Here is a 16,260-nt window from a genome sequence, read left to right as displayed (position 1 = left end):
CCGCAGCCTGTTGAACAAAAACCACATTCACAGAAAGACAGACAAAATGAAAAGGCAGAGGACTATGTACCAGAAGGAACAAGATAAAACCTCAGAAAAACAATTAAATGAAGTGGACATAGGCAACTGTCCAGAAAAAGAATTCAGAATAATGATAGTGAGGATGATCTAGGACCTCGGAAAAGGAATGGAGGCAAAGATCGAGAAGATGCAAGAAATGTTTAACAAAGGCCTAGAAGAATTAAAGAACAAACAAACAGATGAACAATAACTGAAATGAAATGAAAAAATACACTAGAAGGAATCAATAGCAGAATAACTGAGGCAGAAGAACGGATAAGTGACCTGGAAGACAGAATGGCAGAATTCACTGTTGCAGAACAGAATAAAGAAAAAAGAATGAAAAGAAATGAAGACAACCTAAGAGATCTCTGGGATAACATTAAACACACCAACATTCGCATTATAGGGGTCCCAGAAGGAGAAGAGAGAGAGAAAGGACCCAAGAAAATATTGAAGAGATTATAGTCGAAAACTTCCCTAACATGGGAAAGGAAATAGCCAACCAAGTCCAGGAAGCGCAGAATCCCAGGCAGGAAAAACTCAAGGAGAAACACGCCGAGACACATAGTAAGCAAACTGACAAAAATTAAAGACAAAGAAAAATTATTAAAATCAACAAGGGAAAAATGACAAATAATATACAAGGGAACTCCATTAGGTTAACAGCTGATTTCTCAGCAGAAACTCTACAAGCCAGAAGGGAGTGGCATGATATACTTAAAGCGATGAAAGGGAAGGACCTACAACCAAGATTACTCTACGCAACAAGGATCTCATTCAGATTCAATGGAGAAATCAAAAGCTTTACAGACAAGCAAAAGCTAAGAGAATTCAGCACCACCAAACCAGCTCTACAACAAATGCTAAAGGAACTTCTCTAAAGGGGAAACACAAGAGAAGAAAAGGACCTACAAAAACAAACCCAAAACAATTAAGAAAATAGTAACAGGAACATACACATTGATAATTACCTTAAATGTGAATATGGATTAAATGTTCCAACCAAAAGACACAGGCTCACTGAATGGATACAAAACCAAGATGCATATATATGCTGTCTACTAGAGACCCACTTCAGACCTAGGGACACATGCAGACTGAAAGTGAGGGGATGGAAAAAGATATTCCATGCAAATGGAGATCAAAAGAAAGCTGGAGTAGCAATACTCATATCAGATAAAATAGACTTTAAAATAAAGAATGTTACAAGAGACAAGGAAGGACACTACGTAATGATCAAGGGATCAATCCAAGAAGAAGATATAACAATTGTAAATATTTATGCACCCAACATAGGAGCACCTCAATACATAAGGCAAATGCTAACAGCTATAAAAGAGGAAATCAACAGTAACACAATAATAGTGGGGTACTTTAACACCTCACTTACACCAATGGACAGATCATCCAGACAGAAAATTAATAAGGAAACACAAGCTTTAAATGACACAATAGACCAGATAGATTTAATTGATATTTATAGGACATTCCATCCAAAAACAGCAGATTACACTTTCTTCTCAAGTGCACACGGAACATTCTCCAGGATAGATCACATCTTGGGTCCCAAGTCAAGCCTCGGTAAATTTAAGAAAATTGAAATCATATCAAGCATCTTTTCCAACTACAACACTATGAGATTAGAAATAAATTACAGGGAAAAAAATGTAAAAAAACACAAACACATGGAGACTAAAACAATACGTTACTAAATAACCAAGAGATCTCTGAAGAACTCAAAGAGGAAATCAAAAAATACCTAGAGACAAATAACAACGAAAACATGATGATCCGAAACCTACGGAATGCAGCAAAAGCAGTTCTAAGAGGGAAGTTTACAGCAATACAGTCCTACCTCAAGAAAGAAGAAAAACCTCAAATAAACAATCTAACCTTACACCTAAAGGAACTACAGAAAGAAGAACAAACAAAACCCAAAGTTAGTAGAAGGAAAGAAATCATAAAGATCAGAGCCGAAATAAATGAAACAGAAACAAAGAAAACAGTAGCAAAGATCAATAAAACTAAAAGCTGATTCTTTGAGAAGATAAACAAAATTGATACACCTTTAGCCAGATTCATCAGGAAAAAGAGGGAGAGGACTCAAATCAATAAAATTAGAAATGAAGAAGGAGAAGTTACAACAGACACCACAGAAATACAAAGCATCCTAAGAGACTACTACAAGCAACTCCATGCCAATAAAATGGACAACCTGGAAGAAATGGACAAATTCTTAGAAAGGTATTACCTTCCAAGACTGAACCAGGAAGAAGCAGAAAATATGAACAGACCAATCACAAGTAATGAAATTGAAAATGCAATTAAAAATCTTCCAACAAACAAAAGTCCAGGACCAGATGCCTTCACAGGTGAATTCTATCAAACATTTAGAGAAGAGCTAACACCCATCCTTCTCAAACTCTTCCAAAAAATTGCAGAGGAAGGAACACTCCCAAACTCATTCTATGAGGCCACCATGACCCAGATACCAAAACCAGACAAAGATACTACAATAAAAGAAAATCATAGACCATTATCACTGATGAATATAGATGCAAAAATCCTCAACAAAATACTAGCAAACAGAATCCAACAATATATTAAAAGGATCATACACCATGATCAAGTGGGATTTATCCCAGGGATACAAGGATTCTTCAATATACGCATATCAATCAACGTGATACACCATATTAACAAACTGAAGAAGAAAAACCATATGATCACCTCAACAGATGCAGAAGAAGCTTTTGACAAAATTCAACACCGATTCACGATAAAAACTCTCCAGAAGGTGGGCACAGAGGGAACCTACCTCAACATAATAAAGGCCATATACAACAAACCCACAGCAAACATCACTCTCAATGGTGCAAAACTGAAAGCATTTCCTCTAAGATCAGGAACAAGGGAAGGGTGTCCACTCTCGCCACTATTATTCAACATAGTTTTGGAAATCTTAGCCTCGGCAATCAGAGAAGAAAAGAAATAAAAGGAATACAAATTGGAAAAGAAGAATTAAAACTGTCACTGTTTGCAGATGACATACTATACATAGAAAATCCTAAAGATGCCACCAGAAAACTACTAGAGCTAATCAATGAATTTGGTAAAGTTGCAGGATACAAAGTTAATGCACATAAATCTCTTGCATTCCTATACACTAACAACAAAAGATCAGAAAGAGAAATTAAGGAAACAATCCCATTCACCATTGCAACAAAAAGAATAAAATACCTAGGAATAAACCTACCTAAGGAGGTAAAAGACCTGTAGTCAGAAAACTATAAGACACTGATGAAAGAAATCAAAGATGACACAAACAGATGGAGAGATATACCATGTTCTTGGATTGGAAGAATCAATATTGTGAAAATGACTATACTACCCAAGGCAATCTACAGATTCAGCGCAATCCCTATCAAATTACCAATGGCATTTTTGACAGAACTAGAACAAAAAAAATCTTAAAGTTTGTATGGAGACACAAAAGACCCCAAATAGCCAAAGCAATCTTGAGGGAAAAAACGGAGCTGGAGGAATCAGGCTTCCTGACTTTAGACTATACTACAAAGCTATGGTAATCAAGACACTATGGTACTGGCACAAAAACAGAAATATATAGATCAGTGGAACAGGACAGAAAGCCCAGAGATAAACCCACATACCTACGGTCAACTAATCCATGACAAAGGAGGCAAGGATATACAATAGAGAAAACACAGTCTCTTCAATAAGTGGTGCTGGGAAAACTGGACAGCTACTTGTAAAAGAATGAAATTAGAACACTCCCTAACACCATAAACAAAAATAAACTCAAAATGGATTAAAGACCTAAAGGTAAGGCCAGACACTATAAAACTCTTAGAGGAAAACATAGGAAGTACACTCTTTGACATAAATCACAGCAAGATCTTTTCTGACCCATCTCCTAGAGTAATGGAAATAAAAATAAACAAATGGGACCCAATGAAACTTAAAAGCTTTTGCATAGCAAAGAAAACTATAAACAAGACAAAAAGACAACCCTCAGAATGAGAGAAAATATTTGCAAACAATCAACGGAGAAAGGATTAATCTCCAAAATACATAAACAGCTCATGCAGCTCAATATTAAAAAAACAAACAACCCAATCAGAAAATGAAGACCTAATAGAAGACCTAAATAGACATTTCTCCAAATGAGACATACAGATGGCCAAGAGGCACATGAAAAGCTGCTCAACATCACTAATTATTAGAGAAATGCAAATCAAAACTGCAATGAGGTGTCACCTCATACCAGTTAGAATGGGCATCATCAGAAAATCTACAAACAACAAATGCTGGAGACGGTGTGGAGTAAAGGGAACTCTCTTGCACTGTTGGTGGGAATGCAAACTGATACAGCTACTACGGAGAACAGTATGGAGGTTCCTTAAAAAACTAAAAATAGAATTACCATATAACCCAGCAATCCCACTACTGGCCATACACCTAGAGAAAACCATAATTCAAAAAGACACAGGCACCCCAATATTCATTGCAGCACTATTTACAATAGCCAGGTCATGGAAGCAACCTAAATGCCCAGTGAGAGACGAATGGATAAAGGTGTGGTACTTATATACAATGGAATATTAGCCATAAAAAGGAACGAAACTGGGTCATTCGCAGAAATGTGGATGGACCTAGAGACTGTCATACAGAGTGAAGTAAGTCAGAAAGAGAAAAACAAATATCGTATATCAACGCATATATGTGGAATCTAGAAAAATGGTACAGATGAACCAGTTTGCACGGCATAAATAGAGACAGAGATGTAGAGAACAAATGTATGGACACCAAGGGGGGAAAGCAGTGGTGGGGGTGGGGGTGGGATGAATTGGGAGATTCGGATTGACATGTATACACTAATATGTATAAAATAGATAACTAATAAGAATCTGCTATATAAAAAAATAAAATTCGAAAAAAAAAAAGAGAAGCCACCACATTGAGAAGCCTGCGCACTGCAACGAAGAGTAGCCCCCGCTCTCCACAACTAGAGAAAGCCCGTGTGCAGCAACAAAGAACCAACACAGCCAAAAATAAATAAATAAAATAAATTTTAAAAATTAAAAAAAAAAAAAAACGATTTGGGACTTGACAACACCAAGAGGGGTTGGAGAGGACACAGGTCCACCAGGGAATCTCCCCAGAGCAGCCCCTGGGCTGACCTCCCGGCCCGCTCCTCTGTCCCAGGCAAGTCTTTTAAAAAGACAAGTTCAAAGGACTGACAAAGAGTTTGCGCCTCTTTAAGGGCCTATATTTAAATTGCTGTCCCAAGCCCTCAGGCTTATATTTTTAAAAAGTGATCAGGGAGCCCAGAAGAGCACCGACACAAAATCACCAAGACTTTACTTACGTGTATGTTTGTCTCAAATTCGGAGGTGACATGTGAATAGACCGCGAGGGCGGGGAGGGACACCAGGATGGCCCCGATGAAATGGCGCGGGAGCCAGCCGGCTATCCACTCCAGCAGGCGCTTGGTACAAGCCATCACATCCTCCAGGAAGAACACCATCCTGGGAGCGGGGGGAGAAAGGAGAAACGGGGTATCTGTGGGTGGGGGACCCAAAGCCAGGGCCACTCCCAACCCTGGCCTATGCTGTGGCCGCTGGTGTGGGTGGCGGGCAGAACCCCCGCCTCCTTTATTTTTGATCAATGGCAAGTAAACTGGACTCACTCAGCTCACCATACCGTATTTTAAGGTTACTTGCTGCATTCGGATAAGACGTGCTTGTAAAAGACAAGCATAGGCCTCTGTGAGTCTAAATGGAGCATGTAAGAACCAGGCAGGCAAATACTAACAGGTCCTGAAAAAGGTCACCTGTCACCTGTTACTGCCTGCTTCTAGGGAGGTCTCAAGTGGGTGGTTCAGGAGGTGTTCAGAATTTTGTGGGGCTTTTTTGGTGCCTCAATGGTTGCAGGTGCTACTGGCACCAACAGGCAGGAGCTGGGGATGGGTGATGTCCCGTGATGTACAGCGAGGCTCTGCCCTAAGCCCCACATGACTGCTACACACCCCCTGGACAGAGAAAACCTGCTGACGATGACTTCAGCCTAGAGCCTAATTGCGTTTTGTTTACAAACAGAAAGTGGTTTCTGTATGGCAGTAACATACACTGAATTTTCCAGGAGTGCAGCTACTGGGTAAACCAAACAAGATTACCCGTAGTTTTATTTGGGACACCAAGAGTCGTCAGCATCTCAGAAACCACATCACAGGCTCCTGGGGCTCATACCACCAAACCCGCACACTCATAACAGTCTGCATTGGGAGCTGTCATATTATCAGTGCACAAGGGCAAACAGCTGACAACTTGGGCGTGGCTGCCCAGGTGGCGATGCCCTGGCATATTCGAGGTGAAGCGCTACACGTATATTATTTTAAATGGCTTTCTTGCCATTTCTCCTTCACATTGGAGTGATGGCATTTCATTGATTGCTTCTGAAATTGTGTGTATAGGTGCGCTATACTTCAGGGTAGGGATGTGGCATCATAAAACGTTTTTCATGGAGAATGAGGAGCTGAGTGCGTGGGGCCGAGAACTGCTGCTCTGCAGGAAGAATCCCTGGGTCAACAGCAGCGGGAGGTGGAGGAGAGGACACTGGGGGTCCGCCTCGGGAGGGAGACCCACACACACAGTCCCCTCTAAAGACACCTCAGTGAGGGTGCAGGTGGGGCAGGCCCACTTCCCTTGCCTTCAAAGGTAAAAAGCCTGTCAAGGGCCTCTTGCATCCACCCAGGCATCCACACCTTCAGTTACCAGTGCAGGTCCTTATTGACCTAGGGTCCCATATCCACCCTCAGTGGGGCCAGAGGAAATCCCCCAGGCCCCGCCCTCTCCTGGGCACCGACAACACACCAGAGGCTCGGGCAGGAGCAAAGTGGCCCCGCAGAGATGTGGGTGCGCTGGGCACAGCCAGGCCTGGCATCCTCATGGCCCACAGTCCTCTGCAGTCCTTAACCTGGCTTAGCCCAGATTTTTTCAAACTGGGTCCGAAGAACAGGGAACAATCATGTAAAGGGTTCTTTAGAAAAGGTATGGAGAAAACGCTTGCCTCAGAGGGATCAAGAGCCTTAACCAGTTGTGAGCCCCGCATCAGACAGAAACTCAGGGCAGGGAGGGGAGTGATTGGAAGTAGGTACTGGCTTTTCTTTGGGGTGACAGAAATGTTCTAAAATCATATGATGGTGATGTTTGCACAATTCTGTAAGTTTATTAAAAATCTGTGAATTGTACACTTATGAGTGAACTTATTGTTTGTGAGTTATATCACAATAAAGCTTGTTTTAAGAAGAAAAAAGACTAGGGGCCAGAGGATGCCTTGTTTTGGTCTCTCCGGGTGTCCCCAGGCCCAGGGCAGGCCCACAGAGGGCGCAGTTCATTTGGAAGTGGGTCCCAGGCAGCTTGTGGAGACATGGAGGGAGGCAGGCCCAGGGGAGGGCTGTGCTGGGGAGGAGTCACCTGCTGTGGGCAATGCAGCTCCACGCTGGTGGCGAATCTGGGGAGATGGCGAGGATGTGTCTTAGAGTTCCCTCCACTGGGAGGAGGGGGAGGGAAGGGAAGAGCCCCTGGCAGCCAGAGAAAGCCCTTGGCAAAGGACTGAACGGGCCTCAGTGGGGAGTTGCGGGGGAAGGGGGGAGCATGGAAGGGAGGGGGCAGGTGTCCAGCTCATTCATTTCGAAGGGAGGGATCTTGCGTTTGGGAGTCTCAGGGCCAGACCCGAAGCTGTGGTTTCCTGTCCTGGGATGTTGGGGAGGTGTAGAAACTCAAGGTCAGGGCCCTTTACCACATTTCTTTCTGATCCCCAGTGTGGGGCTGTCCTGCTGAGAGGACAGGGCTGGAGGAAGGGGGTGGGCCTGGTGCAAGGACCCAGCGTGAGTGGAGGCCCTGTTTGTATCAGTAGAAACATTGTGAGCTTCCTGAGTGGGGTGGGGCCTGAAACTGGGCTAGTCCTAAGGGCCCAGCCTCCCAGAGGGACTCTGCTGTCTCTTCGGACACTCTGTCCATTTTTAAATGGGTTGACTGTCTTTTTATTATTGAGCTAACATTCTAGATATTAGACCCTTGTCACAGATATGATTTGCAAATACTCTCTTCCATCCTGTAGGTTCTCTTTCACTTTGGGGTGAAAAATGATGATGGTGTTCTTTGAAACATGAAAGTTTTAAATTTTGATGAAGTCCATCTTAACTATTTTTTCTTTGGTTGCTTGTTTTTCATGTCGTATCTAAGAAAGCGTTGCCTGATCCGAGTTCATGAAGACTTGGGCCTGTGCTTTCCTCTAGAGGTTTATGGTTTCACCCTTACATTCAGGAGAGGCACCTGCTGATGTGCTGGCAGCCCCTTACCAGCTGTACCCTGTACACCTACCTCTTTTCTTTCTCTGCCCTGCTTTCTTATTCCCTATCTTCCCACTTTCTCTCTTTAAGTATCTGATTTGGGAGATCAGCAGACTAGTTGGTGGCATTAGGGCTGCAGAGGACAGTGACCCACTGGTAAGGTGAGTGCCCACCTGTGCTGAGGGCCCGTGTTGGTGAGGGAGGAGCCAGTGAAGCAGGCTGGGGGAGGGAAGAAAAGAGGACCATCCCCGAAATGGGTTATGGAGACAGCTGGCTGTTCCACCAGCAGAGGGAGCTAAAGGCTAACAGCTGGGCAGTGCTGCAGGTGGGCCTTTACCTGACGGAGACCACGAGGGACAGGACCTCCAGAAGCAGGGCTGCTCCGAAGACCACCAGGGCGGCCGGCGGGGGTGGCATGGAGGCAGCCCCATACTTCAGGAAGCAGGTAATGGAGAGAATCAGAAACACTGTTGTCGACAGAAACACATCCAGGAGGGAGCTGAAGGTGGCACTGGCAAAAGTCTTCACGGGAGAATTCTTTATAACCTGTTTGGGGGGAGTGTGAACAGATGCTGCTGGATGTATCCTCCTGGAGAAGTATAATCCAGGCGGAAAAAACAGCAGATGCTTGCTGAGCACTTGCCTCCTGCAGACCAGGTACAGGGTGAGTAGTGCTTCAGGCAGGCCGTCTCCTACCCCACCTAACAGTGAAGAAACTGAGGCACAGAGAAGTGAAGAAACTTGTCCAAGGTCACACAGCAACTGATTACAAACCAAATAAGTTCTCACAGGCATGTGACGCCCTGAACCTGAAAGGCGAGCTATCGACAGGCAAAGTCAGTGACTCTGCGTCTGTAGAGACAGTAACAGGAAAGCCACATGCTAGAAGCTTCCACTGAACGCTGGGTCCCAGGCTCAGGTGTGTGAAAGCTGGCTTCATACAGAAGTAGGAGGTCAATAGCAACAGTGACAACAAGAGCCTGCTCTGGGCCTGGATGCTGTGCAGGGCTCGAGGGCAGGCATGAAACAACCCCCTTGGGGGCTCATGGCCTAATGGTGGGACAGACAGGAGTCTGAGATGGGTGGTGTCATCAGTGCATCAAAGCGACATGCACATCATGTCAGGAAATCATGGGAAGGAGGGAAAAAATGACGACAACGCCAAAGAGTCTGAGAGAGACTTGTTCCAGGCACCACGTGGACCCTTTGGGGGCACGACCTCAATCGATGCTCACACAGCCCTCAAGGAGGAAATACTCCCAATCTCAGGGCACAGGCTGGGAGGCTGAGGTGAGGTGGCCACTCGAGGTCACACAGCCAAGGAGGAGCCCGGCCAGGGGCTGTGGCATCTTGATCATGTCACCTACTGTCCCTGTGCCTCCATTTCCTTAACTGGAAAGAGGGATAAAATGAGACCCTGCACCTTATGGGTGCTGGGGATGCTTAGATGGGAAATCACAAAGTGTGGCGGGGGCCTAATGTGGGGGCGGCTTGAGCCTCCCACCGTTCCTGCATCGCTCCCATCCTTGCCAGCTGGCCCTGTGGTTCAGGGATAGCGTCCCACCTGCGCCCCAGGCCTCCGGGCTCATTTACTCCCGTTACCTACAACTCAGCCACGTGACCTTTATACAACACAGTCTGATGGTGCCAACTCCTGTTCTGGATCCTTCAATGGCTCCCCTGGCCTTTAGCATAACGTCCACAGTGTGGGAAGCTGTCATCGGGCCCCTGCCCACCTGCCACTTCCACCCCGTCTGCCAGACAGAAGCGTCCACAGCTCCCTGGATGCACCCAGGCTCTGTCTTATCTCCAAGGTTAGGTTTGCAGGTGCTGGCCCCTCGCTGGAACGTTCCTTAATTCAGTTAATTGCTAGTCCTCCCACTAACACGGGCTCCTTCTGGGCCCTCGACCTGGGGTCGGTGTGCTCTGCGGCCATTATGGGGCCCCTGGGTCTGGATTCTCATTTCTGCCGGGTTACTGCTTCCCTGTGAGTGTCTGTCGACGCTACACCCCAGCCCCAGGAGCACGACCCGGTGGTGCAGACGCTCAGTGAGCATTTGGTGACCTGTGCCCTCTGCTGGGGACGCTCTGTACTCAGCACCAGGAGTGGGTGGGAGCTCCTGGCCCTGAATCAGGCAGGTATCCAGTCCTAGCGATGGGATCTTGGCCACTCGGCCTTTCCTGGCTTCGGCTTTCTTTTGGTAAAATGGGGATAATCATAAGCTTCCTTGAAGGGTTGCTGTGAGGATTAAGGTTGCTGTTTTGCCTTAAAGGCACCAACCAACCAACTCCCAAGTCCACGAGAGGAGCCTCGCCTGGGGTATTAACGGTATTCACCACCCAGGAGGCTGACGAAACTCAACCCCACAGGCATGAACTTCCCTGTCTGGTTCACCAGGACTCTCGGGGTTGGTCAGGGCCTGGATGTAACAGACACTGAGGGATGATTTACTGGATGAACGAATGGAGTCGAATGAGAAATCCTTCTGGCTCTGGGGTTGGAAGGGTATGCATTTTTGACCTTGGAACACTAAGCTGGGTTAGATTTGGGAAAAATGCAGGGAGCTGGCTTCTTGGAACTCAAACCAGGCTCTAGGTTCTCGTATTTATTCATCGTTTCCACCAAGCCCTACTGAGCACTTGTGGGTGTGGGGACTGGATGCCACGTAGAGTGGAGATGAGAGACAGGGTCCTGCCTCCCAGAGTGGAGAGTCCAGGAGGAGGCATATGATTCAACAGTCCCACAAGAAGAGATTACAAACTGGGATGCAGCTGCGGAGAAACAGTATAACAGAGGAAAAAATCCAGTCTGGGGTAAGGGAAAGTTTCTTAGAGGAAGTGATGTTTGGGCTGAGAGTTACAGGACAACAGGAGTTAAGGCAGGGGACGGGCAGTAGAGGAAGGCTCAGCACCAAAGCAGGCGGGAGAGCCGAGCAAGGTGAAAGCCCTCTCAGCTCTTGTCCCATTTCAGTAGGAAGAAAGCCGACAGGGAACAGGGGGAGAAATCCTCCTTGAGAACAGAGAATAGTTGGGGCTGGAGCTCCCCCCTCACCCCTCTCACCCCGTACTAGGCCTCCAGGGGCTGGAGCACAGCCAAGGGCGCCTGGGGATGCACCAGCTGTAGAGCAGAGGGACTGGGAGATGACAAGCCTGGGTTGCTGTAGAGATATTTGGGATTTTCTCCCTTGTGGAGATAAATTCACATACAGGTGAAATTTAGGGCTTACAGACTGTGGGAAATCAATATGAGCCGTCAATTTCCTGTCACTCAGGAAAACAAAAATGGCCTCCAAAGCACAAGACTAATCGTGAACTGTGCAGTGAAAACGACGCATGTCTTTGGTAAAATTATAAGGAGCCACGCACCTCTTCTTGATAGCTGGTCCTGTAGGCTTGTTCTAGCTCCTGATCCAGGAAGTTCAAGCTGAACTGATTAATGGGTGGCTTAAAAAAATAATCTTTCATCAGGCTAGAAGAGACAATAAATGCAATCAATCAACGTGCAGCACAATCGCTACATTTATTTTATCAGAAGATCACAGTTGCCTACTGAAACGCCCTTTGTGAAGCGTGTCACAAAAGCTGTACCTAAAAGTCACCATACAATAGACATTGCTCAACTGCCCCTTTTAGAACACGGCTCTGGAAAGTCCTTCATGCTTCTAGACATAATCCCATTTTAGGTTTCACCTCCACAAAAGAATGCTCATTCACCATTAACATAACACACATCATCAGAACCGTGCTTTTGAAAACATCTTCCTAACATCCAGAATTAGAATAGAAGGAGGCAGCAGCTTTTTTGTTCCATAAAATGCTCCCTTCCAAAGGACCAGCAGATCCCTGTACTGAGCATACTTATGTTGATTTGGAGGCTTCCTTGCAAACATAATTCAGAACCGGCTGTCCTGTCACTCAGAGTACTGACAGTAATTACCACTGTCACTGCTAACAGGTTGTTATCACAAAATTGTGTTTATAGTTAGTGTAATTTTGGTGCTACTGTCACATATGCAGATTGCATGTGAAATGATAATGCTCAATGATTTTAATAGCAGAGAAATCAAGCCTGCTTTACGTGACTCTTTCATTCTTTTACGGACTGCTAGCAAACAGTCATATCCTTTTTATCCTGCAGAAAATTACTATAAATTTAATGGAATGTTAGCATAATTTCAGAAGGCAAATGCAGCTGTGGGATGTCTCTCTCCCTCACATAATAACTACTAGAATTAAATCCGATGAAATTTGTAAAGAGCCTATCACGTGCCTGACACACAGTAGGGTTCACTGTAGTTCCTCCTTTCCCTGAAGCAGAGTGGGCTCTCTTTTTGTGCTAAGTGTGCAATACCTTACTGGACTCTCAGACTTAGAAAAGAGAAAATTCTATCCCCTAATGTTGACCCCCTATCCTCCCCTCCACTTGGCAAGTATGGACAGAGGGAAAAACAACAAAGCAGCTATAAGAAGGAAATGTAATGGCTTCATTTTTGCAGTCAAGTGGCAGGATCCACACTATAAAATACACTGCTCATTTGAGATTAATATTGGGAGGTTCCACTTCTGGGAATGGAAATGAGCTCCTGTTAGATCAATCGTCTCTCAGATAACAACTATAAACCCTAAACAAAATATAAAAACAACTCCTGGAAGGCACTGGCAATTGACCAAAGCAGTAAGAAAATGGAGAAGAGCCACACTTGGAACAGGCTGAATTTCTTGTGGGGTTTTTTTTTTTTTTTTCTTTTTTTGCCTAAAGAGAGTCATTAGTCAGCACCACATGTAAGATGGCTAAAACTCAGAAAAACTACAGTTTTACTGACGTGGAAAACCAGAAAATAGAGTTTAGCATGCCCACCAATGGAAAATGAGGTTGGACATTCCAGAGAGAGAGGACCAGAGAAGGGGGAGCCCCAAATTCTGCATATAGGCTCTGCTCGAATCTCTGGCTGACCCCTGAAATACACATGTGCATGGCAGACTACAAGCCTAATTAAGGCTGAAGGAATAGTGGCTGTCCACCTCAGGGGAGACAGAGTTTGGTGTTTGAGTTCAGATGAGTTAACTGTCTACTAAAACAAACAAAAAGTTGATATTCTTCAAAGGAATGTAACAGAATCCAGGTTTTCTAACCATTGTACATAATGTGCACAATGCAATCCAAAATTACTAGACAAACAAGGAAACAGGAAACCATGATCCATCATCCACAAAAAAGCAATCAATAGAGACCAACCTGAGATTACCAAGAGGCTGGAATTGGAGGTTGGGGTTTATAATGTATATGGATGTAATACATGTGAAAACTGTAACATAAGGAATGAGAAGAGAGTAATGTACCTATACAATTGTAAGATTTCTACATTTAAAGTGAAATGATACAGGGACTTCCCTGGTGGCACAGTGGTTAAGAAACTGCCTGCCAATTCAGGGGACACGGGTTTGAGCCCTAGTCTGGGAAGATCCCACATGCCACGTAGCAACTAAGCCCCTGCCCCACAACTACTGAGCCTGCACTCTAGAGCCCACGAACCACAACTACTGAGCCCTTGCGCCACAACTACTGAAGCCCACATGCCTAGAACCCATGCTCCGCAACAAGAGAAGCCACCTCAATGAGAAGCCCGCACACCACAATGAAGAGTAGCCCCCGCTTACCGCAACTAGAGAAAGCCTGCATACAGCAACGAAGACCCAACACAGCCAAAAATAAACAAATAAATAAATTTATAAAAAGAAAAAAAGTGAAATGATGCAATATTAACTATAAGAAGACTATAAAAATATAAGACTGCCTAGAGCAACCATTAAAAGAAAAATAATGCAAAGAGGTATGGCTAAAAAGCAAATAAATATATTAAAATATAATAAAAAAGGCAGATATTGTCAGAATGATTTAAGGAGCAAGACCCAAAAGAGATGTATTTCAAATATAAAGACCCAGGTTATAACTTTTTAAAATGGAAAATGATGTAGCATGCAAACAGTAAGAATAAGAAGGCCAGAGTGACTATGTTAATATCCGATAAAGCAGTCTTCAAGACAGAGTATTACTGGGCACCAAGAGGGACACTTCAAAATGATAAAAGGATTATTTACCAGGAATATATAACACTCATAAATGTGTATGTACCTAAAAAAGAGCTTCAAAATACCTGAAACAAAAATTGTCAGGACTACAGAGAGACACAAACAATTCCACAACCACAGCTGGAGATTTTAACATCCCTATCTCAATAAGTGATAGAACAAGAGACAAAAAAGTCAGTAAAGAGACAGATGATCTGAACATTACTGCCAACCACGTGGGCCTAATTGAGGTTTATGGATCACAACATCCTGAGAATGCAAAATATGCATTCTTTTCAAACGCACATGGTATGTTTACCAAAACAGACCACATGTGAGACCACAGAACAAGTTTCAATAAATGTAAAAGGAATGAAGTCACATAGTGTATGCCTTTGACTACAATGACATTAAATCAAACATTAATAACTAACATATGTAAATACCGTTTTTCACTAAAAGGAGCCAAGGCTTTTGGAGAAACGGCTGATTCCTGAGCTGGGGCAGGGATGATATAAAATGAGCCTGTTGTACTGGAAAGTAAGAAATCACTCAAAACAAATGAAGGAGCCATGTCGAAAGGACACAGGAGCCAGCCTGAAGGGGGGCTCCCAAAGGCCAGATTCGGGACAACTAGAGCATCAAACTCTAATTAGGACAGTGATAAATGATGTCCTGCTAAGTAAAACAGGACTCCATGAGGGTTTATATGGATTTATAAATCTATAGATGGATAGATTAAGTAATAAGTGGGGAGGAGCTCTTTACTGCAGAATGCCAAGCCCCAAATGATAAATGCACAGTCAGCGCTGAAGCAGGAAAACTGCCATTTTGACCAACATAGTAAAGACTGTTTCAAACAAGAACCATCAATGGAGATTAAGTCTAGGGAAGTGTGGTGAGGAATGGGATCTTTACATGATCTGAAAGCATCTTCCCACAGATGGCCGACTAGTCACAGGGAGAAAATAAGTACAAACTGGAGAAGTTGGCAACACTCGCCCAGCTGATCAACATCACTACCCCTGATGAAGGTCAAAGGGGGCACCACGGGCCTCTGGATCTGGTGCCTGAGAAGACACGTCACCTCCATGGGATCTGCACACACAAGCAGCCTGGACAGAATCATGAGGAGGTGTCACACAAATCCAACTTCAGGAATATTTTATAAAAGAGCCAGGCCTGCATGTTTCAGAATGTCATTGTCATGGAAGATCAAGAATGGCTGAGGAACTGCCCCAGATTTAAAGAATGAAGAGGCCTGACAACTGCATGGTGCAGCATGTGTTTCTCTACCATGCTATGAGGGACACGTGGGACCACACAACAAAACCAGAATAGGAACCGCAGACTGGGTAAAACACCTCATCAGTGTTAAATTTCCTGAATTAGGTAGCTATGATCACAGGCAAGAACACCCCTGTTTTCAGGAAATACAGTTTTAAGGGGTAGGAAGCACGAGGTATCTAACTTACTGTCAAATGGTTAGGAAAAATAAATAAATTTCACAGGGAGAGAGAGGAGAATAAAACAAGCAGAGTAAAATGTTAAAAGTTGGTAAATCGGGGCTTCCCTGGTGGCACAGTGGTTGAGAGTCCACCTGCTGATGCAGGGGACACGGGTTCAAGCCCCGGTCCGGGAAGATCCCACATGCCACGGAGCGGCTGGGCCCGTGAGCCATGGCCGCTGAGCCTGCGCATCCGGAGCCTGTGCTCTGCAACGGGAGAGGCCACAACAGTGAGAGGCCCGCGTAC

General features: G+C 44.6%; 1 protein-coding gene across 1 annotated transcript in view; it reads right to left on the bottom strand.

Annotated features, from left to right (window-relative positions):
• Positions 1-16,260, bottom strand: part of ADCY9 (adenylate cyclase 9) — a 125,282-nt gene that overhangs the window by 12,976 nt on the left and 96,046 nt on the right. The window contains exons 5-7 of the mRNA XM_007453480.1: positions 11,804-11,906; positions 8,775-8,983; positions 5,453-5,612 (exon numbers count right to left, since the gene is read on the bottom strand). Of these exons, the coding sequence (XP_007453542.1) occupies positions 5,453-5,612; positions 8,775-8,983; positions 11,804-11,906 (472 nt within the window). The remainder of the gene's footprint in view (positions 1-5,452; positions 5,613-8,774; positions 8,984-11,803; positions 11,907-16,260) is intronic.

This window comes from Lipotes vexillifer, unplaced genomic scaffold, assembly GCF_000442215.2.
Source record: "Lipotes vexillifer unplaced genomic scaffold, Lipotes_vexillifer_v1.1 scaffold914, whole genome shotgun sequence".
Lineage (NCBI taxonomy): Eukaryota > Metazoa > Chordata > Mammalia > Artiodactyla > Lipotidae > Lipotes > Lipotes vexillifer.
Note: the sequence above shows the minus strand (reverse complement) of the source record. Positions and strands in the feature narration are given on the sequence as shown.